At 52.0% G+C, this 24,836-nt stretch overlaps 8 protein-coding genes and 1 non-coding gene across 9 annotated transcripts; 4 read left to right on the top strand and 5 right to left on the bottom strand.

The window, feature by feature from the left end:
* The first annotated feature begins 2,286 nt into the window (after positions 1-2,286).
* On the top strand, positions 2,287-6,387 carry BO87DRAFT_98550 (putative PAB1 binding protein (Pbp1)). The gene is made up of 5 exons (XM_025629716.1): positions 2,287-2,615; positions 2,986-3,172; positions 3,230-3,503; positions 3,582-5,921; positions 5,978-6,387. Exons 1-5 carry the CDS (start codon positions 2,452-2,454, stop codon positions 6,184-6,186), a joined length of 3,174 nt encoding a protein of 1,057 aa, XP_025478279.1. The 5' UTR covers positions 2,287-2,451; the 3' UTR covers positions 6,187-6,387.
* A 145-nt stretch (positions 6,388-6,532) lies between these two features.
* BO87DRAFT_398242 (uncharacterized protein) lies at positions 6,533-6,997 on the bottom strand (the record flags this gene model as incomplete). The annotated part of the gene is made up of 2 exons (XM_025625358.1): positions 6,533-6,648; positions 6,820-6,997. 2 exons carry the CDS (start codon positions 6,995-6,997, stop codon positions 6,533-6,535), a joined length of 294 nt encoding a protein of 97 aa, XP_025478278.1.
* A 1,296-nt stretch (positions 6,998-8,293) lies between these two features.
* Positions 8,294-11,553, top strand: BO87DRAFT_377875 (COPI-interacting protein CEX1). The gene is made up of 9 exons (XM_025623665.1): positions 8,294-8,664; positions 8,748-8,885; positions 8,949-9,059; positions 9,124-9,270; positions 9,327-9,700; positions 9,756-10,050; positions 10,103-10,306; positions 10,355-10,527; positions 10,577-11,553. The coding sequence occupies exons 1-9, from the start codon at positions 8,542-8,544 to the stop codon at positions 11,343-11,345; spliced, it is 2,334 nt and encodes a 777-aa protein (XP_025478277.1). The 5' UTR covers positions 8,294-8,541; the 3' UTR covers positions 11,346-11,553.
* A 282-nt stretch (positions 11,554-11,835) lies between these two features.
* Positions 11,836-14,404, top strand: BO87DRAFT_98496 (uncharacterized protein). Its single transcript, XM_025629715.1, has 2 exons — positions 11,836-11,884; positions 11,964-14,404. Exon 2 carries the CDS (start codon positions 12,137-12,139, stop codon positions 14,240-14,242), a length of 2,106 nt encoding a protein of 701 aa, XP_025478276.1. The 5' UTR covers positions 11,836-11,884; positions 11,964-12,136; the 3' UTR covers positions 14,243-14,404.
* Positions 14,361-15,603, bottom strand: BO87DRAFT_361983 (peptide alpha-N-acetyltransferase complex A subunit ARD1). The gene is made up of 2 exons (XM_025621610.1): positions 15,072-15,603; positions 14,361-14,952 (listed from the first exon to the last, which is right to left on the bottom strand). The coding sequence occupies exons 1-2, from the start codon at positions 15,454-15,456 to the stop codon at positions 14,567-14,569; spliced, it is 771 nt and encodes a 256-aa protein (XP_025478275.1). The 5' UTR covers positions 15,457-15,603; the 3' UTR covers positions 14,361-14,566.
* Positions 15,604-15,757: 154 nt separating this feature from the next.
* BO87DRAFT_377873 (PI-PLC domain-containing protein) lies at positions 15,758-17,590 on the bottom strand. The gene is made up of 3 exons (XM_025623664.1): positions 16,815-17,590; positions 16,154-16,753; positions 15,758-16,099 (listed from the first exon to the last, which is right to left on the bottom strand). Exons 1-3 carry the CDS (start codon positions 17,374-17,376, stop codon positions 15,879-15,881), a joined length of 1,383 nt encoding a protein of 460 aa, XP_025478274.1. The 5' UTR covers positions 17,377-17,590; the 3' UTR covers positions 15,758-15,878.
* A 1,436-nt stretch (positions 17,591-19,026) lies between these two features.
* BO87DRAFT_98462 (SUR7/PalI family protein) lies at positions 19,027-20,183 on the top strand. The gene is made up of 2 exons (XM_025629714.1): positions 19,027-19,528; positions 19,582-20,183. The coding sequence occupies exons 1-2, from the start codon at positions 19,123-19,125 to the stop codon at positions 20,151-20,153; spliced, it is 978 nt and encodes a 325-aa protein (XP_025478273.1). The 5' UTR covers positions 19,027-19,122; the 3' UTR covers positions 20,154-20,183.
* Positions 20,184-22,068: 1,885 nt separating this feature from the next.
* On the bottom strand, positions 22,069-22,151 carry BO87DRAFT_t160. The gene has a single exon. It is a non-coding gene; the product is annotated as a tRNA-Arg (tRNA).
* Positions 22,152-22,356: 205 nt separating this feature from the next.
* Positions 22,357-24,751, bottom strand: BO87DRAFT_98389 (uncharacterized protein). The gene is made up of 2 exons (XM_025629713.1): positions 24,550-24,751; positions 22,357-24,494 (listed from the first exon to the last, which is right to left on the bottom strand). Exon 2 carries the CDS (start codon positions 24,363-24,365, stop codon positions 22,404-22,406), a length of 1,962 nt encoding a protein of 653 aa, XP_025478272.1. The 5' UTR covers positions 24,366-24,494; positions 24,550-24,751; the 3' UTR covers positions 22,357-22,403.
* Between the last annotated feature and the right edge of the window lie 85 nt (positions 24,752-24,836).

Raw genomic sequence — 24,836 nt, 5'->3', positions numbered from 1 at the left:
TGACACCGATCCCTTGGCCGTCCATGTCAGACTGCAGAACCAATTTGGGCTTAGAGTTTCAACGCCGGAGGGTCCCTTCCTACCAAACTTCCGGAAATCCTTTCCTGTGTGACACTGCGTAAGGTTCTGTACACAGTAGTCCTAACGAGGCCTCGCGCACTTTGGTCCATACTGTACTAGTAATGGCAATGCCTCTCGATTGATTGTCTTGTCTCAAGTTGGAACGAAAGGGATTCCTATGAAGTCTACCTTGGCTATTGACAGAGCCAGTCTTACGTAACGATGATTTCCATTGATTGATTATTTCTGGGTCAACGCCAGCAACAATATGATACTTCGTAAGCAGGCCCGATCCATCGTTGTGCGCACAAGTCATGAGTCGCTGGACGCCTGGGCAGGCGCTCAATATAATGAACTAGCCTAATAATGCTTAGCATGGCCCGGTCAATTGCCCCGGCGCTTGCCTTAGTTCTTACTGTATTCGCTTAGTCTCTTAGTAATGTGATATCTATAGCATCAAGTGGGTAGTGCGCTGAAGCGTCAATGAGATTGTCCATCAGGCAGGACCTTAGCGCAAGTCGGTTCGCTGATTTGCTTTGCCAGTATTCCCCAAACAAACCACCCAGCAAGCATGATGCAAGTATGGTTTCGGTCGATCATCAAGCTAGCCGTCTATCTCCTTGGCCCCGAAGGTCTAATTCATGATCATGCTGACAGCTGCAGTAAACCAGCACAGATGTCTAGGTAGATAGAATTGGCACGGCGCTGCTTCTCGATTTTAAGGGAAGCACGTCTGGAAAAGTATCTCTGGTGGAGGACTCTATATAGATCGGATGCCTAGCCGGGTTAGTCGTGGGTGGAATGGCTCTCCACCTCGCGAATGCCCAATTTTGGTGATTGCTAGGTGTGTTGGCAGGACAGCCGCCCTTGCTCGAGCGAACCTGAGCTCCGTTGCACTTACCGATCGCACTCGGATGGCAGAAGTACCGAATGGACTTTTCAGACGCGGTGACAGCAAAGACAAGGACCAAGAAGGTCTGAAGAGCATGGGCTGTGGAAGTGAGCTTCCATGCAGCAAGGGATCATTCCAGACCTAGGATCAGAGATACGGGCGGAACTCTTATGGATTCACCATGCAGCGCAATGGGTGGGCCTACTCCAAGTGGATTCTGACAGGCCGCAAGGGCAGGAGTCCATTGAAATTGGCAACTCGACTGATGGAAGCAGAAGCAAGTGGAGTGAGGCGACATGGTGCGTCTCAGTAGTAGCGAGGTGGGAACACACACACCTACACGCACGCACGCACAACTTGCAATCCCATTCATGATGGAGCAAGAAAGATGATGGCCAATAAATGTAATCATGTTTCTTTTTTTTCTTCCTCTTTATTTGGGACTAGGCATTACGAAAGGCCGTCACGAGCCCTCCAAAATAATTATACTTACTACTTGAGATGTAGTAGTTAGTATTCCACCAGACTTGGGAAGCAAGTGCTTATCAGCTAGCACAGCAAAAAAAAGTCGAAGATGGAGGTGGAAGTGGAAGTGGAAGTGAAACGAGGGAGGAAAGAACTAAAGAAGAAAGAACATACGGAGTAGATAAAAAAAGCAAGTGCACATTCCCACTCATGGCCATCTTTCGTTCCCCACTCGCTTGCCAACCGTCAACCAACCCAAGGCCGGAAGACCCTTGGGATTTCCATGGGATTTGCCCACCTAAATTCCCCTCTGACAAGCTAAACCCTCCAGCCAGAACCTTTGCTGTACGTACAGAAAACTAACCTTACTTGACCTTTGACCTGTGGATGATGTTAGCTGTCTGGCTGGCTTGTCTTTGGCTTGTCTCCTCTTTTTGTGGCTGCTGCTCACCCACCTATCGATCTACCAGTACCATCTGAACATTGAACTTCCCTTCTCCTTGTGTAGTAGTTTACCTTCTTCTTCTTCTTCTTCTTCTTCCCTACTACTACCTGCGGCCGGCAACCTGACTTGACCGAGACGTCCTACCTACAATTACCACTACTACTTACTACTTGCTGGTGTTCTCTTCTTGTCTCATCATTCTTCTTATTCTTTTCCTTCTCCTCCTTCTCCACTTCCCGTCTTTCCTCCCGGATCCGCGTCTCCCCTCCTTCCTCCCCTTTCCCCGTCTCTTTCTCTCTGTCTCTCTCGCTCTGTTCCTCCCTTCCCGTGAACGTTCAACACCAGAAGGCGGTCCCGTGACTCGTTCGGGGCTCTCGCTCTCCTACCACAGCTTCCCTTTTTCCCCTTCCACCCCGCCATTCTTTCTTCCTTCCCCCCCCCCCCAAACCCCTTCCTCCCACTCCATCCACCGTTTCGTCGGTCCTGTTTGCGCAGGCGGTGTGTTTTGGCTTCGTGCCTTCCGTCCGCACTCTTTACGGCTTTGCGTCGTGCGACGACGTAGAGCTACGCTCGGTGACGATCCAGCCAGATGGCTTCTACCGTCAACTCGGTGCCGGCTGCCAACAGTGCGTCTGGCAATGCCGTGAATCCTCAGAACCCCGGTACTAGACCTTCTTTGAGATCCAGTGCTAGTACGAAGGCCTCGGAGGGCGGCCGGCGTCAATCCGGTAGTCCTCTCGAGAGCGGGCAGAGGTACGTTGTGAGGTCAACATGTTATCCCTCATTCCTCCCAGCTCCTTTCAACTCGCTTGCTTCCATTGCCCTTTCCTCACCGCTTGTCGCCTCACGAAAAGACGGTCGTTTGCTCTGTTACCATCCCCCCTCCCTCTAAATCTTGTTCAGGACGGGTCGTTTCCTGTCAATGCCCTCCGTGGCTGTCGGGTCTTCTTGACGACTGTTTGGCGTCATTGTGTCCTCGCTTCCTTATTATTTTTAACCCGTGCTCTTGTTCTACCACCAGACTCGTGCCTGATGAAAGGGCACAATCGTCATCTCATACTCTTTGCTGATAGCCACGACATTGTATTGCGCATTGGCTAATCCATTTCTTTTTTGATGATAGACGCAGTAACTCCACCAAAGCTTGGTCTCACGGCGCAAACCCGATCACACAGCGGGCCTCGTACTCACAGCAGAACGGCAACATGTCTCACAAACAGTCCGCCTCTCCTCGACCGACTCCGAAAGAGTCAAACACCCCCGATAACCACGCAAATGACCGTCTTGTTTTCTTGTTTGCTAGCTTCATTGTAAGCTCAGTGTTCCACACCCGGCATGTATCGACGTGAAAGGCTTACGGTTTTCAGGGTTTGAATGCTACGATTACCACAAGAAATGGGGATAAATACACGGGAATTTTTTCGTCCTCGACGTTGGAACCTAGCGACTGTTCATTCGTACTCAAGATGGTGCAACGGCCCACCAAGGCGGATCATAACAAAGCGAATGGGGTTAGTGATGTCTCAAGCCCGTATATGGGGTCGGCGCCGGATCATAGCATGTCCTTCGATGTTAAGGATGTGGTCGATATTTCGGTCCCGAACGTCACCCCGGCCGATGTTACAGCAAAGAGCGCGAACGGTAAGTCACCGGGCTAGCTTGATAACATTGATGGCCACTTTGATATCCTAACGAAGTATCATCCTAACGAAGTATCAGGGACTCCTGTTGGTTTCAAAACGGATACTGACATCTCCGGAAATCTTGCGATTCGCGAGCGGACCCTCAAGCGCTGGGAACCTGCCGCCGATACGGACGTTGACCTCTCACTGGAAAGCGCGCACAATTCAACTGGATGGGACCAGTTCGAAGCAAACGCCAGGCTCTTCGGTGCTACCAGCAGTTACGATGAGAACATCTACACCACTAGAATCGATCGGTCGGACCCTACCTATAAGCAGAAGGAAGCAGATGCTGCTCGAATTGCTCGCGAAATCGAAGGCGCTACTACAGACAATGCACATGTTCGTGAGGAAAGAGGGCAGGTATCGGCAGATGATCATGATGAGGAAGCTAAATACAGCGGTGTCCGCCGTGATGAGAGGAACTTCCCGCCGCTTGTTTCGGGCCAGCCAAATAAGTACACCCCGCCAGCGCGCAGGCAAAACGCCGCTCAATCTGCCATGGTTTCGGGAGCTCCCGCAAGCTCTCTCAAACAGATTCCTAGTGCCCCGAAAGAGGCTGTTGCCGCCGGACCGCCCGAGGAGAATGGGCAGGCCCAGGCTCAGCCTGCACCGTCCAGTATAACAGCAAGCTCTGCTGCCGATACGGAACAAAAGCCTGCCTTGTCCAAGACCACATCTGGTGCCCCGGCTCCCGCAAATGCTACTTCGAATGTGGAGGCCGAGGTGCTCGACTCTTTCCGACAATTCGCCCACAGTGAAAAGGCGAAGTTGCAAGAACGCCGTCGTAACCAGGCTTCCTATGATCGAACCATTAAGTTGAACGAACTCATGAAGTTTTCTAAGAACTTCAAACTGGCAACGCCAGTGCCCAAGGATTTGGTACCCATCCTAGCTAAGGACCCGCACAAGCAGGAAGAGATCATCCAAAGAGCTCAGCAGCACGCTGAGGAGAAGGTTGTGACCAAGTCCCCAGCAAGCGCTGACTCGAAGCCCGCTGCTCGCCCATCTGGAAACGCTCGCCAGGAGAGTGGAACTATGCCGCCTCCTGCACAGTCTGACCGCCAGAACTATCCTCGGGGTCGTCAAATGTTTCCCCCAACCGGTCCGCATGCTGGACCGGGTGGGCGGCTTCCGCAGCAGCCCGTGCACCAGGGCCGTCAAGCCACTGGCATGCTCGGCCATCGTCTAGCAGATAACATACAGCAGCGAAAGGGAGCCGCGATGGGAACTGTTCCCGCTCCCTTGCCTATCAATGAAGTTCGCATTCCTCCAACTGGCCCAGCTGGCGAGCAGCCTGCTGTTACTAGCCCGAATAAGGTGCAGACACCAACCTCGTCCGTGTCGACCAAGTTCAACGTGAGGGCCCTGGAGTTTAAGCCAAACCCCGCCGCAAGTACCTTTACACCTGGTGCTTCGTCCACCTCATCTCCTTTCACTCGAGGACGCTCCGTCTCACGGACCACTAGCCCTTCGTTGTTCTTCGGGGCTAAGAAGCCAAGACCAATTTCTGAGAGGCCGTCCCTTAATGATCAGTTCAACCCCATTAAGCGCATGAAAAAGGAAAATGCGGAGTCGAATGAGAAGGGATTCGCCTTCAATGGAGGCATCCCGCCTGCTTACAGGACTCCCCCTACTTGGGATGCCGCTCCCGGAAACGAAGAAAAGACATACCTGGAAATGTTCAAGCCGCCTGCTTCGGTGCCGGCTATCTCTCCCCAGAGCCGCTCTGCGTCCAATCCCCAGATGCCTCCGCCGCAGATGCCGTTCCAGTTCCCACAGAACACTCCCGGCATGCCTCCCACCACTGGTCCACCACACGGGCCTCATCTGCACCCTCAGCAGCATCATAATTCCGGGCCCCCACACTTTGACGATCCCCACCGCATGCAGATGTCTGCCTCGACCTCGCAAGTGTTCCCATCCCCCAGGTTACAGCACGGTTACCCGTCCCCCATGGCGCCACATGCACAGCTTGCATTTGGCCAAGCCATGCCACAGTTCTATGTCAGCCAGGCCGGCACACAACCTGGACATATGAGACATTACCCGGGCGGTCCTCAATTCGTGAACCCCCAACCAACCATGGGCGCCCCAATGATGGTTCAACAGCCGTCTAGCGGACCATACATGGGTGTTCCTCAAGGCGTGGCCCCCTATACACCCCAGATGCAGATGTATTCCCCAAATCCTAGCCACGCGTATCCTCAACATGTGCCACCGCCCCAGCCTCACAGTGGCTATCCCAGTCCCAGTCGGGGTGCTCCCATGATGATGCACCAGAACTCTCAGCCGGGTCAGCCCCCCCAACCGGTGATGTTCATGTCCCCTGGGCAACATGGCCAGCCCGTGTATCCGACGCAGCAGCCTACTCACAGTATGTTATAACGAAGTCAGAAGACCTTTGTGGGGTTAGGTAGCTAACTAGCATAGTGCCCCCAGTCCGCGGCAATTACCCTCAGCAGCAGCCCCATTTCCAGTCCAGTCCCCACCAAGTGCACCATTACCCACCCCACCAGCATCGGACACCGAGTAGCGGTTACAACCAAATGCCGCAGATGCCTCCCCAAATGCCTGCTCAACCCCCGTCTACTGTCGCATCTGGACCTCAACCGCAAGAGGCAGCAGATGAAGTGAAATGAACCACCCCCCGCTTGACAAGCGTGAGACGCCATATCGCTGGCTTAGCGACCTGACCCAAAACACCGCCGTTCCTCTTTGGAAATTCAGGCTTCACTTGGATGTGAACTCCAGTTGTTCACCGTTGGCGACTCAAATCGTCTCGCGACGACCAACAACCTCACTATGTTTACCAAAGCTATCTGTACATTGTACGTATGCGCTGCGCTATGTGCACCGGAAGACTTATAGTGTTCCCGGTTGGCGGGTTGCGATTCCCTGCTGGTAAGCTTTCCTTAATACCCTCGATGGATTGGTACGTGCTAACAAAAGGCAGGCGAGGTGGCAGCTTCGTGTGAAGTATTGCAGTCAGATCAGGTGTGTATAGGAGTATAGCCATGGGCTATAAGTTGAGAGACCTCTGGGGATTGGTGTGTCGGCAAATGGTTCGGCATCCGGTGGCCTTGTTGCCATCCTATGCAGGCCTATACTATACGGCTTCTTGGAAGTGATTTACGGAAGCCAACGAAGGGATTCCACTACGACAACTTTCCAAGTTACTGGGGTACTCATTGCTATATGCCAATGATGTTCTGGGATTTATCTTTTTTCTTTTTCTTTTTTCCTTTCTTCGTCTTGCATGTCTTTTGCGTTGCCATCTCTACCCATGGGGAATCGGACCGGAGGAAGAGGGGAGTTCTGATGGACAGCGATGGGTGGAAGAGGCCATAGCGAGTGGTATAGGAGACACGTTGCACAGTACGGGGGTGAGTTGTTGGGATGACATTGAGATGATATGAGGGGAAGTGTTCTAGGGCGACTTGTTTTACGCATTTTGAAGGGGATGAATGACATTCATATAATCGAGCTTGATGCCTCTTGTAGACAGGACTCAGTATAATTAACGTAGCAATTACGCAGGAGCTGCCAGTCAGCACGACGGAAGTAAATAGTCGCAGGGTCTAACTAGGATAACAAAATTCCAACAACAAGCATCAAGTAGTAAAAGAGCATTCTCCTCAGGTCTTTTCAGTTTCTTATTTGGTCTTCATCCAACCAAGAAAGACGCCGCCACCGCGGTACTCTACCCCCCAACCCAAAGCCCAACCACCAGCCAAAGCACCCAGAACCCACCACCCCCGAGCCCATCACAAATCCACAGTTTAATCCCTGCTTCACCCTACCCATTCCCCCCAACCCGCAAATCTCCCATTCGGCAGTTAACTCAAAGAAAAAATGAATGTACGCCGCAGCCATTAGTTTCTGAGATTCCTCATGGAGAAAAGCGGACCAGAAACCCCAAATTGCGGCTTGGAAACAAAGAAAGTAAACGATTTGTTGTACACATGTCTCTCCAAGGTAAAAAAAAGCAACGTCGTGAGCCTCTCGACCAAGACCTTTCTGCCTTTAACAAGAGCTTGTGCCTGCCTTTATGATGGAGAAGAGCGGGGATGGAAAGTGATGGAATCAGGTAGCCGCGAGAGATTTTCCCGTGATGTTTGCGATGGGAGGGTATTCGGGGAAGGGGATTCTTTTTGTTGGATTGCTTGTGCTGGGAGTGTTGGTTGGGTTGGAAGGTGAGCACACAGCGGGGGAGTTGAGACGACGCTTTCGCATGGTTTTCGCGGTCTGACCTTTTACCAGGTGATCATCATTGGAGAATGGGTTGGCTCTTTTGATTTGGCGTGGAGTGATTGGGGGGAAGGGTTGTCTGTGACTGGAAGTTGAATTGGGTCTGGGACGGGGGGGAGGAGTCAAGTAGGAAGTTATGGGACGTGCCTTGTGTTAGCTCAGCTCGATGTGAAGGGTAAGTTGGAAGTGGGTATTGTTTATTGATAATAAGAGCGAAAAGAGCATCATGTTGGTATTAGTGTCGTTGCTGCTATCATTCAGCAGACGCGTCTGTCGCGGTAGATAGTAGACATAGAAACAGGAGAGCGTGTGTGTATGTGTTGTTAAAGCTAAAGAGAAAGAAAGAAAGTCAAGCTCCGGCGATAAAATGGGGAGCTTTCCCACAAAAAGACCCTAAACCCGATTGGGGGCGGGGTACCACGGGCAGCGCCAAAGGGGGACAAATCCGTTGTATTATTCCCATGTCCCCGATCTCTCTCCCTATGAAACTTGGGGGCCGTTGAATCTCTTGTCGTTCTGCCTTGAACTAGAGATCGGTCGCATACGTGTCGTTTCTCTAAGGCTTATTTTCTTTCTTTCTTTTATTCGTTTATATACCCTCCCCTTCTTCCTCTCTCCCCGCCGAAGACACGTTCCTCCACTATCGCCGCTGCGGTGGTAGTTATCTTTAAAGACCAGCTAGTAGTTGATTTAGCTGCCCCCTCCGTGAGGGACACTCACGACTGTCCGCACCACCCACACCAGCCATGGATTTCCTCAAATCTGCCGTCGCATCGGCGATCGCAAAGGGTAGTTCATTCCCTTACTCGCTCGGGGACAGAGTCGACCTCTCCGACTCGATCTGGACGCTACACAATGCTACGAAACGGGTATGAGATGTCATGCGGGCCCGCGGAATCAAAACCCCCCCATGGGGCTAATGCGATTGCTGATCGGCGCTTGGTACGTATAGGAAGACGGTTCGCCCTGCAGCGTCTTTACCTTCGATATTGCTTCCAATAAGTCCCGTCTGCCGTTGGCGAAGAATGCGGTGCGCAAGTCCCGGACGCTGAGACATCCGGGTGTGATTAAGGTCTTGGATACGATAGAGGTAATTGGGCACACGATAGTTCGTGTATCATGTGTTATGGATGGAACGGCTGATGGGTTATAGACGGAAGCTAGCCTTTATATTGTCACGGAACGAGTCGTGCCCCTTTCGTGGCATGTTAAGCGGAGGAGTCTGAGCGAGGAGACGTCCAAATGGGGGTTGTATACTGTGGCGGTATGTTGTGACTATGGTGGTTGTGGTTGCGATTGTGATTGTTCTGACGTATGCGGTTCTACAGTCTACGCTCAAGTTCATCAACGGAGACGCGGCCTCTGTTCATGGTGTTGTCAGGGCCTCCTCGGTATTCACAAGCGAGAGTGGGGAATGGAAGCTGGGCGGTTTTGATATTCTGAGTTCAATGAACGATGAAAATGCGGTCATTTATGTCGGTTTATACTCTTCTGCATGACGAGATGCGCTCTTGCTGACAGCGCTTTGCAGACATATGGTAGTCTCGTTCCTGACGCGGCTCGATTCACACCTCCGGAGGTCGTCAAGAGCGGATGGGACACGATCAAACGGAACCCGCTGACTGCGATTGATTCTTACGGGCTTGGAATACTAGTTTACGAGGTCTACAATGGCAACTTCACTGGCGGGGACCAGGTGGGCAAGACGACGAACATCCCGCCCAGTATGCATCAGAGCTATAAACGCCTGTGCACGGCGAATCCCAAACTGCGTCTGAGCCCTGCCCACTTTGTTGAGCAGGGGAAGAAGAGCGGCGGCTTCTTCGAAACCCCACTTATCCGGTTGACGGACGATATTGAGAGTTTGGGGCTCAAGAACGATGCAGAGCGAGAGGAGTTTGTCAAGTGAGTCAATGCCTCATTAGGGACAGGCTGCCACTATGGATGCTGACTGAAGTAGCGAGCTTGATGAGTTGTCCGACGACTTCCCGGAGGAATTTTTCAAGATGAAGGTGCTTCCAGAGTTGCTCAAGTCGGTTGAGTTTGGCGGAGGTGGCCCCAAGGTACTGGGGGCTATTCTGAAGATCGGGGCGAAGTTATCCCAGGAAGAGTTCAACTCAAGACTTACGCCTGTCGTTGTCCGACTCTTTGGAAACCCGGATCGAGCACTGCGGGTCTGCTTGCTCGATAACCTCCCGGTGATGATTGACAACCTGCCTCAAAAAATCGTCAATGACAAGATCTTTCCTCAGATTGTTAGTTCCAACAATCCCCGGCAGGGCTCGATGCTGATTTCATGTGCTATAGACCTCCGGCTTCACCGACGCCGCACCCGTCGTCCGAGAGCAGACGGTCAAGGCTGTTTTGCCAATCATCAACAAGCTCAGCGACCGTGTCATCAACGGTGATCTGCTCAAGTTCCTCGCACGTACCGCCAACGATGAGCAGCCGGGAATCCGTACAAATACCACAATCTGCTTGGGCAAGATAGCTAAGAATCTCGGACAAGGCGTGAGTGGCTCTTCCTAAAAGCTCATACGCAATGCTGACCAGATACAGTCGAGATCCAAGGTCCTTATTGCGGCCTTCACCAGGTCTCTTCGGGATCCCTTCGTCCACGCCCGGAGCGCTGGTCTGCTCGCTCTCGGAGCGACGTTGGAGTTCTTCACCGAGGAAGACTGCGCGACAAAAGTGCTTCCGGCTATCTGCCCTTCCCTTCTGGATAAGGAAAAGTAAGAACATCCACTTTCTCGCATGGCTCGGGTCTAATGCTTCATATAGGATGGTCAGAGACCAGGCGAATAAGACACTCGACTTGTATCTCCAGCGTATCCGAAAGTACGCCAGCACAATGGCAGACACGGTAATTCCTCCGGCAGCCAGTGCAGATCCGACAAAGGATACAGCCCGTATTGGCACATCTAACGACAAGTCATGGGCTGGATGGGCAATTTCCTCGTTCACCAATAAGCTCACGGCGGCCAATGGCGAAATCGAACCCACCGCCAACGGTACTAAACCGGTTGAGCCTGAACCAGCTCGTCCAGCTTCTGTTCCCCGCCCAACGAGGGCGTCATCGTCGGTGCAGAAAGAGACACTACGGCCTGCAACTCAGTCTCTGAATCGATCCATGTCGGAGCAACCACCAACTTTGGCTAAAGAAGAGGATGATACAGAAGATGTCTACGACGCGTGGGGTGCAATGGACGATGATGAAGACGAGCAGCAAGTAGAGGAGGACCCGTTCAGTGCGACAGCAACTAGCAGTCCAACAGTTTCTGCTCCTGCACCTGCCCCTGCACCTAAAGCAGCGCCCGTTCCGTACGATGATGGCGGCGAGCCGGACTTTGCTGGTTGGCTGGCCGCCCAGTCCAAGTCAAAGAAGCCATTGCCAAAGGGTTTGAATAAATCCAGTCCCACCTCGGCATCACGGCCATCTAGCCGCAGTAGCACGGCTAAGCCCAGGACCGTTGTCGCACCAGCGAAAAAGATCGACACGACACCTAAAGACACTGAGGAGGACGACGGTTGGGGAGACGCTTGGGATTAGCAGTATAGATCCTTAATACCCGCATATTTCTGTTCATCGGGGTACATATTCCCTTGCACTATATCGTGATTATATTTCTCATCTTGCGACATATCCAAGGCATTCAAGGCAGGGGAGTTTGGGCGCCATGCAGTATATAGTCCGGTTAATTGCTTATTCGTTGCTGCTGCATATGAGTTGCGATAGGATAGAATCAATCATTGCAGACATGGTCATATACACCTTGGTTTTGACAGTTAATAAATCTGGGGCAGCCCACTAGAAGTAAACATGAAACGCCGGGTAGCGGTAGGGGGGGGAGCACCGTTAGACGAATCGATAGTTGAGTGGAGGAGAGAGAAATATTACTAGTCAGTCTGGCTTGACGATCGACTCGATAAGGCGGAGGGGTGGCGCCAATCAAGCGCCGGCTGCCCCGTGATCACATCCGCCGCTGATCCTCCGCCGCCCGAGACACTTCCAAGTCATCTTGTCTCTCCCTCCACCTGCCGGCCATCCCGTTTTCTGGCCTTTTGAATTCCTGATCATCTTACTCAAGAGTAGGACTCAACTCTCCTACGTCTGCCGTGCGGTTCGCTCGCTCGTCCGTGCAGTGCCAGGGCTAATTATCGTGCTCAGAATCTACATAATCCTGCTGCCTTCCAGCGTCTCCGTACCTGAGTGTGTCCGGGAAGGCTGGTGGGTGTTGCATATCTTCCCGTGCGCGATGGATGACGGGTTACGAACCTGAAGGTCAACTCGGTCCGTGATTTTGATTTCACACTTCTACAACAATATCTGTCCTCGCTACAATGGAATCCGACGAAGCTCCTCCTCCGCCATACTCTGCGGTCGACCCGTTACTCGCACAAGCAAACAGCCGAAATGCCGCTGCGACTGCGGAAGTGAATCGTGTCCTGCTACGTCTGCGTGGGGGGGAGACAACCCTAGGCACCTCGCCCTCGAGTCCTGCGTCCAGCTCCGCCAGTCATGATTTTCCAGCATCCTCCGCCAGCTTGCCTACCCACTTCACATCTGCTGCGGAATACTTCGTGGAGCGACCGCCTCCGACTTCAAGCCGTCAGGGGGACATTGTGGAACATTGTGTAACTATCTTTCCGCGCAGCCAATCAAAGGATGTCCGGCGTCGACCTCGTTGTTGGACCGCGCAGAAGACGGAAGACATCACCCAGCAGGACTGGGACGTTTTCCTGAGATACTTGTTTCCACCGCATTTGGGTCTAGCGTCTACTTCGGCACAACTGCCCCGTCAAGTCAGAGCAGAGATTCAGCGTGATCGCAAGGATCGGCCCCAGGAAACGGATGAAGAACGCAAGAGACGGATTGCTGCCGTGATAATGGAGTGGAACCAATACTTCTTCGAACCCCGCTCGGCTCGTGTCGTATATGTCTACGTGATGGACCCTCAGAGTGCGCCGCGATCATCTTTGTGTCCTAAGTGTTGGCCGGCTGCTACAACACGAGAAAACCGAGTCGCCCAGGCGTCCGACGCTGGTCGAGGTCGCTTACAACAGTCGCCTGTGACACCAACAGCTGCTGAGCAGCCTGGTGCGCCTCCAGTCAGTGCTGTCTATACACCAGGGCCATATGCCTACCCACAATATCCTACCCCTCATACACCTTACGCACCTTATGGGCATCCTGCGCCATACAGCCCTGCTGTGTATCCGCCTCATCCCGCATACCATTACCCCCCTCCTCCACCACCGCCGCCGCCGCCGCCCGGTCACTACCCTCCTCAGCCTCCATGGGGCTGGACTGCTCCCCCTTATGGGGTTCCTTACCAGGATCCAAGCATGTCAAAGGGAGGAGGACCCTTAGATTGGATAGCGTCGTTGGCCTCGCAGGCCCAAAAGTATGGAGAGCGCTTCACTGAGCAAGCACAACATTATGGAAGGCAGGTGGAGGAACAGGCTCTTGCTCACAGTCGCTGGATCGAGGAGCAGGCCGGACTCCAGGGACGAAAGGTGGAGGATGCCTTCACAGGCTTTGTCAGTCCATCTCGCGATGATTGGATCGCGAACCAACCCCCTAAGCCAGGGTACGTACAGAATAGCACTGCACATACACCTACGACCACGCCTACAGCTACGGCTACGACTACGACTACGACAGTTACGCCTCAACGCACTACACCAGCTCAACCCGAACGGACTCGCCGGGCTTCAATCGACTCGGAGGCATCCGACTTGTCTTTCTCTTCGATTGATTCCCTGTCAACAACGTCCGAGCTCAGCGCCTCTGATCTGGCCACGGTCCGCGCGCAGCTTTTGTCACTGAACGACCATCACGACCGGGAGTTGTACGAAGCCGCCGTGGGTCTGCGGCGTCAGCTTGACGTTCTACAGCAGTCGCGACGCCAGAACCGTACATCTGGACGAAGCGGCTGGCGCCACGGCTGGAGGCGATGGGACTCGCCAAGCGAGCAGCACCAGAAGCAGTCAGACAAGCGAGCAGTCAAAGAGGAGACCCGAGCCACGCGGAAAGCATTTCGAGATGTATTGCGTCGAGCGCGAGAAGAGCAACGCGAGAAGCGGCGGCTTAAACGCACCCGCCGGCGTCAGGAGCAGCGAGCACGTGAGGTGCAGAGGGATGGTACTGAGATGCCACTCGAGCAGCACATGCAGCGATTGGAGCTTGACACTAATCGTGAGAGCCGCTCGACAGTGCAGTCTTTCACCTCCGTTCCATCCCCGGCGCGGTCCTTGACCGAATCGGATAGTGAAATCAGTTCCATCAGCACACCGAGCACATCAAGTAACGAGAAGATGCCGGTCAAGGGGAAGAGCGAGAAGTCGGCAATCGAAAGGAAGCCGTGCAAAGAAACAGAGAAGTCATATGAGAAAGACAAGAAGGGCTCCGATCAATATAATCGGGGGGCGTCACGGCGCAATTAGTGGGCCATGGCCAGGACATTATTACTTGGATTATTTTATGGAACGATGCATGATCATAGCGGTGTTTATATTCATGGAAAGAGACTGGAATTGGGATTCTCTTATGTATTTATTACTTCCTTTATCATACCGGCGTCAACCCGGGGTACAATGTGGTCATTAGCATGCATTTTCAACATGAATCTAGAACCATGCACCAATACCAAGCAAGACCCAAGACCAATCAGGATCTACCAAAAACCATCGTATAACATCTATTTTATACAAGAAAGACAACCCCCCTCTTTTCCCCCGAACCTAGAACCATTTTATAAAAAGAGAGAGTTACTGAGAAGAAGCCTGCGCCTCATTCTTCTCAACCAAGTCCCCAACACCCAACCCACGCCCAACCTTCACCTTGACCATCTTCTCAGTACTTTCCTTCTCCTCCTTCTTCCCCAACTCACCCACCTCATCACCCTCATCCGCATCCTTCTCATCTTTCTCCGCCCGCTCGCGATCCTTCCGCTCAATCTCCGCCCAATTGATAAACATGCCCGACAGATCCATGCGCATCGCATACGCATCCTCCCCATCCGCATAGTACTTGCTCTCCACACTATCGACCTGGAATCCGAGAGTATCGCGGTAAAGATGCAGCGCCGCTTTGTTGGATACGCGCACGTGCAGGGACACGTATTGTGCGCGGTGGCATTCGGCCATTGCGCGTTCTATACCCACAGAGAAAAAGAAAAACCACATTAGCAATTTACCCCAACAACATAACAAAGCAAACTCAAAGAAAGAGATATATAGATAGAATAGAATGAAATAAGGGAGGGAATCATACGAGACATCCTCATCAACCTCTCCGCAATCCCCAAGCGTCTATGCGTCCTCATCACAGAAATACTCGTGATATGTCCATGCGGCACCCCATCCGTCGGCTCCTCCTCCATCTTCGCCAACACGTACCCCACTACCTTGGGGTATTGTTCTGCGGCACTGCCGGCTCCTTGTCCTCCTCCATTCTCGGTGGTGGTGGTGGTATACTTGCTGTAGCCGTTCTTGGGCCGCACCACGGCCACGAAGGATAGTTGGGGCCAGGTCAGTGCATGGTACAGGTAGTATTTTAGAAAGTAGTTCTCGGGGAGGTTGGTGATGTTGCAGGTTTGGATCGAGGGTAGGAGGTCGATGTAGGAGGGGTAGCTGCTGAGGGGGAGGATGTCGACCATTTTGGTTGGATTGGGTATCTCCCAAGGGAATTGATTGGTCGGGTGTGTAGGGGGGAGGGCGAGAGTGGGAAATATAAGGGGGGGATTGGGGTAGGTGGTTGGACCCCGCGGTATTGGTTGATTGAGTAGCTTGTTGTAGTAGTAGTCTACTGTGTAAAGTGTGGTGATGATATTGAGGGCGGAGTTGGTTTGGTGGTGGTGGTCAGCTGAGTGGGCGCTAGCTGGTTTGGGTTAGGGGCATCGGAGTTACTACTTTGTCGACGGAGTATATTGGGAGCTATCGATGCAGCTACATAGGGCTAAAGAAACCTGTTCATGAATTTAATTAAACCACTAGGTTCAATTCTAACTGTACAGTCGTGAGTCATAATATAAGTGTATCCCACAACTCCAAACTCCCACTATATACGCTCGGAGCAACACTAAAATATCGATACCATATACTGCACTCCCGCAATCAGAAGCAGCGTACTCATCACACTCACCCCAGGCATCACGCTCGTCGCGGCAGATGCTGCGCCGCAGCATTTCCCATCCCAGGTCACGTTGTTCATCTCGGCGGCCACCGCGAACACGGACCCGTTGAAGTTGCCGTAATTGTAGTAATCCACCAAAAGGAAGTTAGGCGGCCGGTCCCACATAGCTATGAGGTAAAGAGGTTAGCATGTTACACAGACCACAGTCAGCTGTTACTTACCCGTGCAGTTGCGGGCCATCTTTCCCAGACTACCGTAGCCGGAGACCGCGTTGGTCTGGTTGAGCGAGGCAGTATTGGGGATCAGCAGACTAATGCTGGCAATATTGATGTCGAGATTCAGGTTGTGGTTGGCCATGTACATCCGGTCTTTGGCGTCCTGCGCGGACAAGTCCGGCGGGCGCTGCTCTGTGCAAGGAAAAGCTGCGTCCGTGGGCGAAAACGGCGTCTCCCACATCTGCGAAAACTCATCCATGAGCCACGGGTAGGCCGTCTGATTGGCCTGGTAGTCCATGAAGACAACGGCTCGCTTGCCAGACAGAATCATACTGGACATCGTAGGCCAATCATCCAGCGCCATTGGGATCTTCGAGGGTGTAAACACATAGTCCATGAGGCCAGAGTTCTGGATAGGACCCGTGAAGTTGCCGGGGTCTACATAATCATAGTTGCCTATCAAGATGGTGACCACGTCATATGGATGGGTTTTCACCCATTTCGTGACCGTCGTCAGGTAGTCTTCCAGAGGTCCCATGTTCAAAAGGTCGCAGCTGGTGTGACAGAGGTAGAGGGTGTTGTTGACCAGGTGTGTTTGAAATTGCACTGTCCGGGGTGTCAGCAAGATTCTATCCACAGGCTAAGCTTCGTCGATCGGGCAACTTACGCATCCGTATCCCATCGTCCAGCTGAGCGGTGACGTCCAACGCCTGGTTGGCGGCCGCATTGCCTGGCTTGACAAACGGGCTGTTGTGGGCAGCAACCATGGTGATGTTGGAGTACTTGCGCGCGCAAAACTCCGCGTGGCCATTGCAAGGCTGTGTGTTGACGACCGGAGTCGACGATGCAGTGGACGTCGCTGTTGTAGTAGCGTTGGTGCCATTGACTCCACCAGTCTGTCCGCCCACCAGCAGTGTGAGAGATTGCGACGAAGAAGTCACCGTCGTGGTGAAATTCCCGGATGCTGTTGTAGAGTTGGAGGTGGTTGTCGCGGAGTGCGCCCCGGTGCTCGTGACGGTATGTCCATTGTCGAGGGTCATAGTGGTAGTGTAGGAGAGGTAGTGGCCTGTGGGCAGCGTCGCTTCACTGATGGACGAAGTGACGGTCCCCTCGAGAGTCAGGCCGCCATTGTTGCCGGTCGTGGTGGTGGTGGTGGTGCTATCATCTTGTGCCAGAGAAGGCCAAACGCCCACTGCCAGGAGCGGCAGTAGGTGAGCGATCAACCGCATGACAAGAGGTGGTCTGGAGTCAAGAGGCCGGTCTGTGGAGGCTCGGAGGTTTTGGATATATATACAGCAGTGTATCTGTCCGAGGAGGACCACACGATGCGATCAGATGCACCAGATGGAGCACCAGATGGATCAGGACCCTGAAGAAGCAGAATAATCACCGGGCGCGGAATGATGTCTTACGATGAAGTCAACCATGGATGCTGGGCTGGTAAGGTATTTTAGGTAGGTAAGGTAGGTAACAGGTATTGTTACCACGCAGGGTTTCCCGCCTTCAGGGTACTGGCTTACTTTAGGGGGGCCGATCCCGGCAGCCATTGGTTGCCACCCCCCCTGACTGTCCGCCCCGCTGTCCCGGAGAGGAAAGCTCCAAGCTGGCCAACAGCCGATCTTAGCCTGGATTTCACTGGCAGATCGCCCGCATGGAAAATCCTCCCAATCCTTCCGGCCAATTAAATTATTTCATCAGCCCAGGCAGCCAGAATTGAAAAAGACACCAAGGGTGGGGCCCACCTGTCGATGACGTTGTTTGAGCCAGTCTTGGCCAAACAGTCACTGACAGAACCGATTTGTTGCCGAAACGCCAGAATAGGCAGTGACTTTTAATTCCAGGCCTGCTAGTCTTTCTTGGCGAGTGGCTCCTGAATGTCGTGAGAATTGCCAGATCAGCCACGATCCCCACTGCATTGGGTAACCGGGAAAAACCATCAGCGGCTAACTCATGCCAATCATCACTGTATTCCAGCCCATCACCAGCCACGAACTGGGGTGGTTTTGGTGCTGGTCAACGGCGTCCACGCAGTAACAGCCCCTCGATCAACGGGGGTGATTGCTGTACTTACTTCAGATTACTTCAGAGCAAGGATAAAATCTGCTCATGATCGGCCTTCTCCACTGTCTCGTCCACAGTCAGACTGCCGCCCAGGAGGGGAAAAGAGGCAGGGCAAGGAAAGTTCCTGCCACCATCGCAAAAATGTTCCCATCAGGGTCTAGACCAGCGCCGCTGCTAAGAATACCTGCTGCGGCCCTGAGACTGAGACTTTCTCCCTGAGTAAGATTATTGAAGCCGCCAGCGTTACGGCTCGTGTGAAATTCTCGTTGTTGTTTTTATTATTATTGTGATTATTGTTTTGATTTTATTTTCTACTCCCCATTTATTTTATTCCACATTTTCTCATTCTGGTTGGCTGCCAAGGCGTCTAACTTTTTTCAACCTTAAAGCCCAATTCAATTCCACGGCAGATCAGATCAGTTCGGTAATATTCAGTCATCCATCTGTGTACTGAGTATACGTCGCTCTCGCCATCCACTTTGCTTTCCCTTTCCCTATTCTTTTCCCCCCATTCCCGCCATCTCTTCCTGTTCCTCGCTCCCCTTTTTTTTTTTTTCTTTCCCAATCTCTGGTTTTCTTCTCCTGGATGTATCCCCAGCTTCCTCTCCTGATCCCGTCAACCTAATCCCGTGGTTGCCGGTGTTTCCCTCCCCGCTGGTCCTTTCTCTCTCTCTCTCCCCAGCGAATCCTGGCACGTGGTTCACGGGGGGCGTAAACGTCATCCAGTCGATGTCTTCCCAGATTTCTTCTATACTACGTATTAGAATTTAACTAGACGCCCTGCTCTTGATCTGGGTCTCTTTCTACATCATCTCCATCCATCTTCTCCTCTATCCTCTTCGTCTATTCTCCGACTCCATTATCCGCAAATTCCGGACCTGCCCTCTCCACCACCACGTGCTTGACAGCGGTCCATGGCAAAGCTGCCCCTGTTCAGGAAAGCTCCTGGACGTCCGCAGGTCGGCCGGAGCAGATCGAAGGTGCTCTGGCATCGTATCCTCCGTTCCTTCTGCTATCTCATCGCTTGGATCTTCCTGATCTTGGTCTGCATTGGCAATGTCGCCGATAAGCCCGTTCTCCGACAGACCTACTTCCTCGAGATCAACCTAGCGAATATCATCCCATTGTCCACCCCCAATGCGGTCCTGATCGATACCATTGCTCGCACGATCGGTCTGCACGACTTTTATCAGGTGGGACTATGGAATTTTTGCGAAGGTTATGAGGACCAGGGCATCACCCACTGCTCTTCGCCCAAACCCCTCTACTGGTTCAATCCTGTCGAGATCATCCTCAGTGAACTGCTATCCGGCGCAACGAGTACGCTCCTCCTTCTAAAATGGAAAACGTTCCCTTTGCTAACAAACCTGCAGTTGCTCTTCCTGCCAACATCACGTCGGCTCTGCACATCGCCCGCATAGCCTCACACTGGATGTTTGGTCTCTTTATCACCGCTACCGTCTTAACCTTCATCCTCATCTTTTTGTCTCCACTTGCCGTCTCCTCACGGCCTCCTCAAGCTCTTTCTTCCGACCCAGTCGTCAATCAAACCCACCCGCAACATCGCCGTCGAACCTTTGTGCTTCTCCGTTCTCTTCCCTTCCTCATCCTAACCTTCGTGACCGCTCTCTTCACCGTTGTTGCCTCCGTCGTCGCAACCGTCATGTTCATCATCTTCCGCAACGTCTTCACCTCCGCCAGCGAAGATCTCAACATCGACGCCTGGATCGGCACGCGCATGATGGCTTTCATGTGGGTCGCCTCCGCCTTCAACCTGATTGCCTTTATCCTCCAGCTTGGCTCCTGCTGTGCCTCTTGCTGTGGTGGCCGCAAAACCCGCAAGCAGCTCAAGCAGAATAGTGCCGGCACTGCGAGCCCTAGCAGCACAGCTTCCCCTGATGTGCGTGAGAAAGAGCATCCACACAGCCCCGCAACTACGGAGTGAGCTCTTTTTTTCCTATTCCAGACCACATATGCTCTCGCAGATTGTGGTCCCTTTTCCTCCTCATCCAATACCCCGAGATTCATACCCCGAATGAGGAAATTCGCCTGTACGACGATGATAAATAGAACATAAAGGTGTGAGCATCGCAGGGGCCCGCCAATATATACTGATCTGGCTATGTATACTGTACGTCTTTCTTTTTCGGTTTCCCATTCCGGTTCGGGTTATGCTGTATAGACGCGATGGATATAGATTGGGGCATATCCAACTTAGACGGGATTCGGTTTTGGGTCTGAGTTGAGCTTGTGGTTGCCTTGCTTCCTCTTTGATACATTGGGAAGGCGCTGCACATGCCATCCAGCTTGCATAGGTTACGATTTTTACGACTCTGTTATGTTATTACGAGCGTGCGTATGCTAAGAATTCAATCCAGAGGAATATATATCTGAGTTGAGAACTGTAATTCATTCGGGTGCTCAGTACTGTCTTGGTATCATCGTAGTGTCGTAATTCGAGCGATGGTAGTAGAAAGGGTACTACTGATCGCCATAATATACGTCTACAGTACTCGGCCCTGCTGCCTACACTGGCATAGGAGCCCAATTCAACTCTGAATCACCAATTACCCCACTTACTAGTTGGGCTCTAGATGAGTGGAGTGGAATTCAATCTGAGTCTGAGTATGCAAGTAGGACTAGAAACAGCTGCACTAGAGAGGGGCAGCGACAGCGAATTTGACAACCTTCGATACGTCAATATAGGGTGCCGGAGGCAAAGGAAACCATTTTCCCATGGAGGGTTATTCTTGGGCGTTGTGGTTCTGATAGAGAAAAAGAAGGAAAAAAAAAAAAAAAAAAAAAAAAAGGGCGGCTAGCACTTTAGACGGAGAGTCTATTGGAACCCCATATAACACATCACGAGTAGAATCGCATACACACAGTAGCCTGAGGCCTACCTCCGACTGTTTTGTAATCACTTCTATCGATCGGTTTATACTGGCTATTTTAGGCGGTACATCTTTTATTGCTATTGAATAACCTTGCAAGTAGCTCTAGATGTGGTGCTAATCATCATATAAGTAAGGAGTACTACTTATACTTCCAAACAATCACATGGCAAAGACAGCCATATTGTATATTGTCGAAGCACTAACCGCTAGACCAGAAACGATATATCGCTGCTAGTCAGCCAGGCGACGGAGAGATATCTGTTCCAACATAAATCATCTACTAAGTCTTCGCAGAACATCCAAAATACTTATTTTTATTCAAAGACGGTCTTGAGTCTTCGAGGTTAAATGATTGGTGTCTACCAAACTAACTAAGCGCCATCCTTCGACCATGCCACACGGGGCATGCATCGGCGCTGTTCAGCGGTGTTCCATTCATTAGTAATTGGTACGTGCCTCGAGCTGAGGCGTTCGTATCAATCTATGTTTGATGAGACATAAAGCAAAAGGAAGAGCAAAAGGCAATCTTAATTGTAGTTATCTTTTGTGTTATCTAGATACATGTAGGAAAGCAAAGGAAGAAGACGAAGTACGGATCGGAGGGGGGTAGGAGGCGTTCTTCCGATCGGGAAGGCACGCTGCAGTGATGCTTGACTTGAGGGTTCGATTTCCCCTCGTTGGAGTCGTTTGATCCGTTACATTGGCCTGGACACTGTACTACTACTATAAGTGCGTACTGCATAGCAGTGGTTGATATGTATATAATCTCTGGGGTGCAACAATACCTACTTTGGGCGAGCAACATTGAAAATAAGGCTTTTGACTAAGGTGGACTATATAGACCACCTACGCAAAAACAATTTGTCAGACCTGAATCTCCCCACCTCACCCGTTTCCGGGCCGCTCTGCGCGAGGCCCTAAATGGTGATGGTGAAGGAATCTTCATATGCCTGAAAAATTAAATAAAGCCCCTGGTGGGGGTCGAACCCACAACCTTAAGATGACCTACTGGTAGAAGTCTTACGCGCTACCGATTGCGCCACAAGGGCTACTTGTTGAAAATAGGGAATAGGCAACCGGAATTTAACCTATTAGGTTGGCTAGAATTGGAGTGTATTTTCTTCTCGCATATTTTTCTCCTCACCTCCCCCAAAAAGGTGCCTTTCTTTCTTGACAGTTACCCGTCGGATCTACTCTCCACTTATTAAAAGATGTATTTCACTTTTTGCGGACTTCTGAACCAGCTTACAACTCTAAGAGCGAAAGAGCCGCACAACTACCCCTTCTCAGATGGATCTCAATCATTTTGAAACATTCTTCGGACTATCCTCAACCTGGGCCGTAAGTACATCAAAATCACACGACTTACACGTGGCACTCGGCGAAGCCAACTCTTGCTCCATCATACGAGCCAAGTCATCGTCGTTGTCCTCCACCCGATCGTCTGACGCAATCTCGCTGATGTCTCTTATTGGTACGTGATCGTTCCGGCTCCGTTCGGAGTCGTGAGGCCCACCCGCGGGTTTTAGAGATCCTTGTCGAGGCGCTGGGGTTACACTGAGGCGGAGGTTTTGATTGCCGACGCCTCCGTCCGCATCACCAAGCCAACTGTACTTTTTGTTCCGCAGTGACTGAAGCATCTCCACGCGTCGTTGACGCTCTTCCTGTTCTTCTGGGGTTGGATTCGCTGCAGCTGACCCGTCATCGCCTGTTTCTTCGGTCAGGTCGATTGTGATAGGCTCCCCAGCAGATGCATTTGGTGTTGTCATGGATTGTGGCTGTGAGGTCGACAGTTGTAACGAGGTTGCGTTTGAGCTAGCCTGGCGTGCCCGGGGAGGTTTGTATCCAGTTGGAATCGGGGCAACTGCAGGCATTTGCTTCTGAACTTGAATCTCATATAGTAGATTGTTGTAGATAGTGCCGAGATCATGAAGCTTGTTCTTCCACTCGATAGCCTCTTGCTTGTACTGCTCGACTCTTTGTTGATGCCGGGAGCACACACGTCGCAGCATGGCATTCTGCTCAAGTAGTGTCTGTTGTTTTGTTTTACCAGTCGCCGGATCCATGGCCGTCAGGTCCGACGCCAGTGCCCACTCCTGTTTATACTTGTTGCGCTCCAGCGTCAGCTGCTGTACCTTATTCCGCAGAGTCGCAAGGCGCAAGTTTGTCCGATCATCCGAAACTTCGATGCACCTGACATGGATATTCGGAGCTGACGGCATATATCCCAATGGGCCCCCATAAACTGGATACGGCGAGACGTACTCTGGCTCGGCAAACGCTCGCTGCAGAGCTTCGCGGTTTGTGCTGTCGACGATGTCTTGATCATCAAGAGAGAATCGTTCCTTGGTAATCTCGCTGACGGAGGGCAGATCGAAGGATTGGTCAAACACACTAATATTCGCTGACATGTCTTCTTTGCCTCCTTCACCATTACCCGCGCCCTGGATGTCAAAGTTGGAATAAACCTCGCCATCAGGGATGTCCAATGAAAAATCGCCCAAATGGTCTTCAAATAGAAGGTCTATAGAGTCGAAGACGGCATCGGACTGTCGTTTCTCAACATCGCTTGGCGTATGAGGGCCCGTGCCTCCTTGTTCAGGTTGTCCAGAATCTAGTGATAATAACGAGGGTGTTTTATCCGGAGACTCTGTGGTTGAATATTGGGACATCTCTGTGGCTTGCCTTTTTCTAGATTGGTCCCAGTAGACACAATCTTCCGGGAACGCCTCGTCGCCATTTCGCTTCCGCTGCAAGACTGCATCAATCTCCTGCAGAACAAGTTCGGAATCGAAGAGAGTGTCGTACAACTCCTCTGTGACGTTATTGGAATCGTCAAATGCCGAAAAGTCTATCTCTAATTGTGGAGAAGAGGTCGCGGTATCTGCCCACGACTGTCGGGACTTGACCACCTTGTCGGCCGGAGGTTGTTCTTCTGAGGATGCATCATTGACTTCCACTTGCTTCTCGTCGTTGTGATCTTTGTGGGTATTCCCGAGCGGTTGTGCGGCGTGTCGCGGATCGGCTGGGGTTTCTGACGTCGCGTTCACATCTCTGGTCGGCAGTTTCCGTTTTTCATGTTGGGAGGACTTGGTGGAAAGCTGCAGCTGGGACCCAGGGGGAGGTGTAAGCCCCAGATCATTCACGTGCAGAGAAGGCAGTGATGGGGGAGATGGAAGGCCCTCAAGATCTTGAAGACCATGAGGGTCTGGAGGACAGGTCTGGAGAGAGGTAGAAATACCTTCAGCCATGCTTCCATTCATCCCAGCGACAAATTCAGGCCCAGTTCGGAGACGGCCAAATGAATGTGTATCGTGCTATGCCGTTCGATATTTCCTAAGGTGGCGATGGCACTTAGGAGATGAAGCGCTCCATTTACTCATAGCCCAGCTCTGCAGATGGTAAGAATGAGGATATCCCTCGCTTCGAGACTGCTGTGAAGCGTACCTCTTGAGAGCAAGTATTGAGATCCCAAAACGACTGTGAAGACTTGTCCCGCAGGAAGTATGTACGGGAAGTAGATAACAGGGAGAGCCAGCAGGTGCCTCAAATCAATAGCTTGTGAGCAGGCTCAGGCTAGCCACTGGATACGCGCCCTATTGCATAATCCGGTTTGAGTGCAACAACTGTACAGTTTGGCCAATGTTGGGGGAAACGAGATACCACACACGTCCAGGACGCTCGATATAATTCCCAAACGAGTGAGAATGAACAGAAAAGGCCGGGTCAGGACA

Source organism: Aspergillus neoniger (assembly GCF_003184625.1).
Source record: "Aspergillus neoniger CBS 115656 unplaced genomic scaffold BO87scaffold_22, whole genome shotgun sequence".
NCBI classification, from domain to species: Eukaryota; Fungi; Ascomycota; class Eurotiomycetes; order Eurotiales; family Aspergillaceae; genus Aspergillus; species Aspergillus neoniger.
Note: the sequence above shows the minus strand (reverse complement) of the source record. Positions and strands in the feature narration are given on the sequence as shown.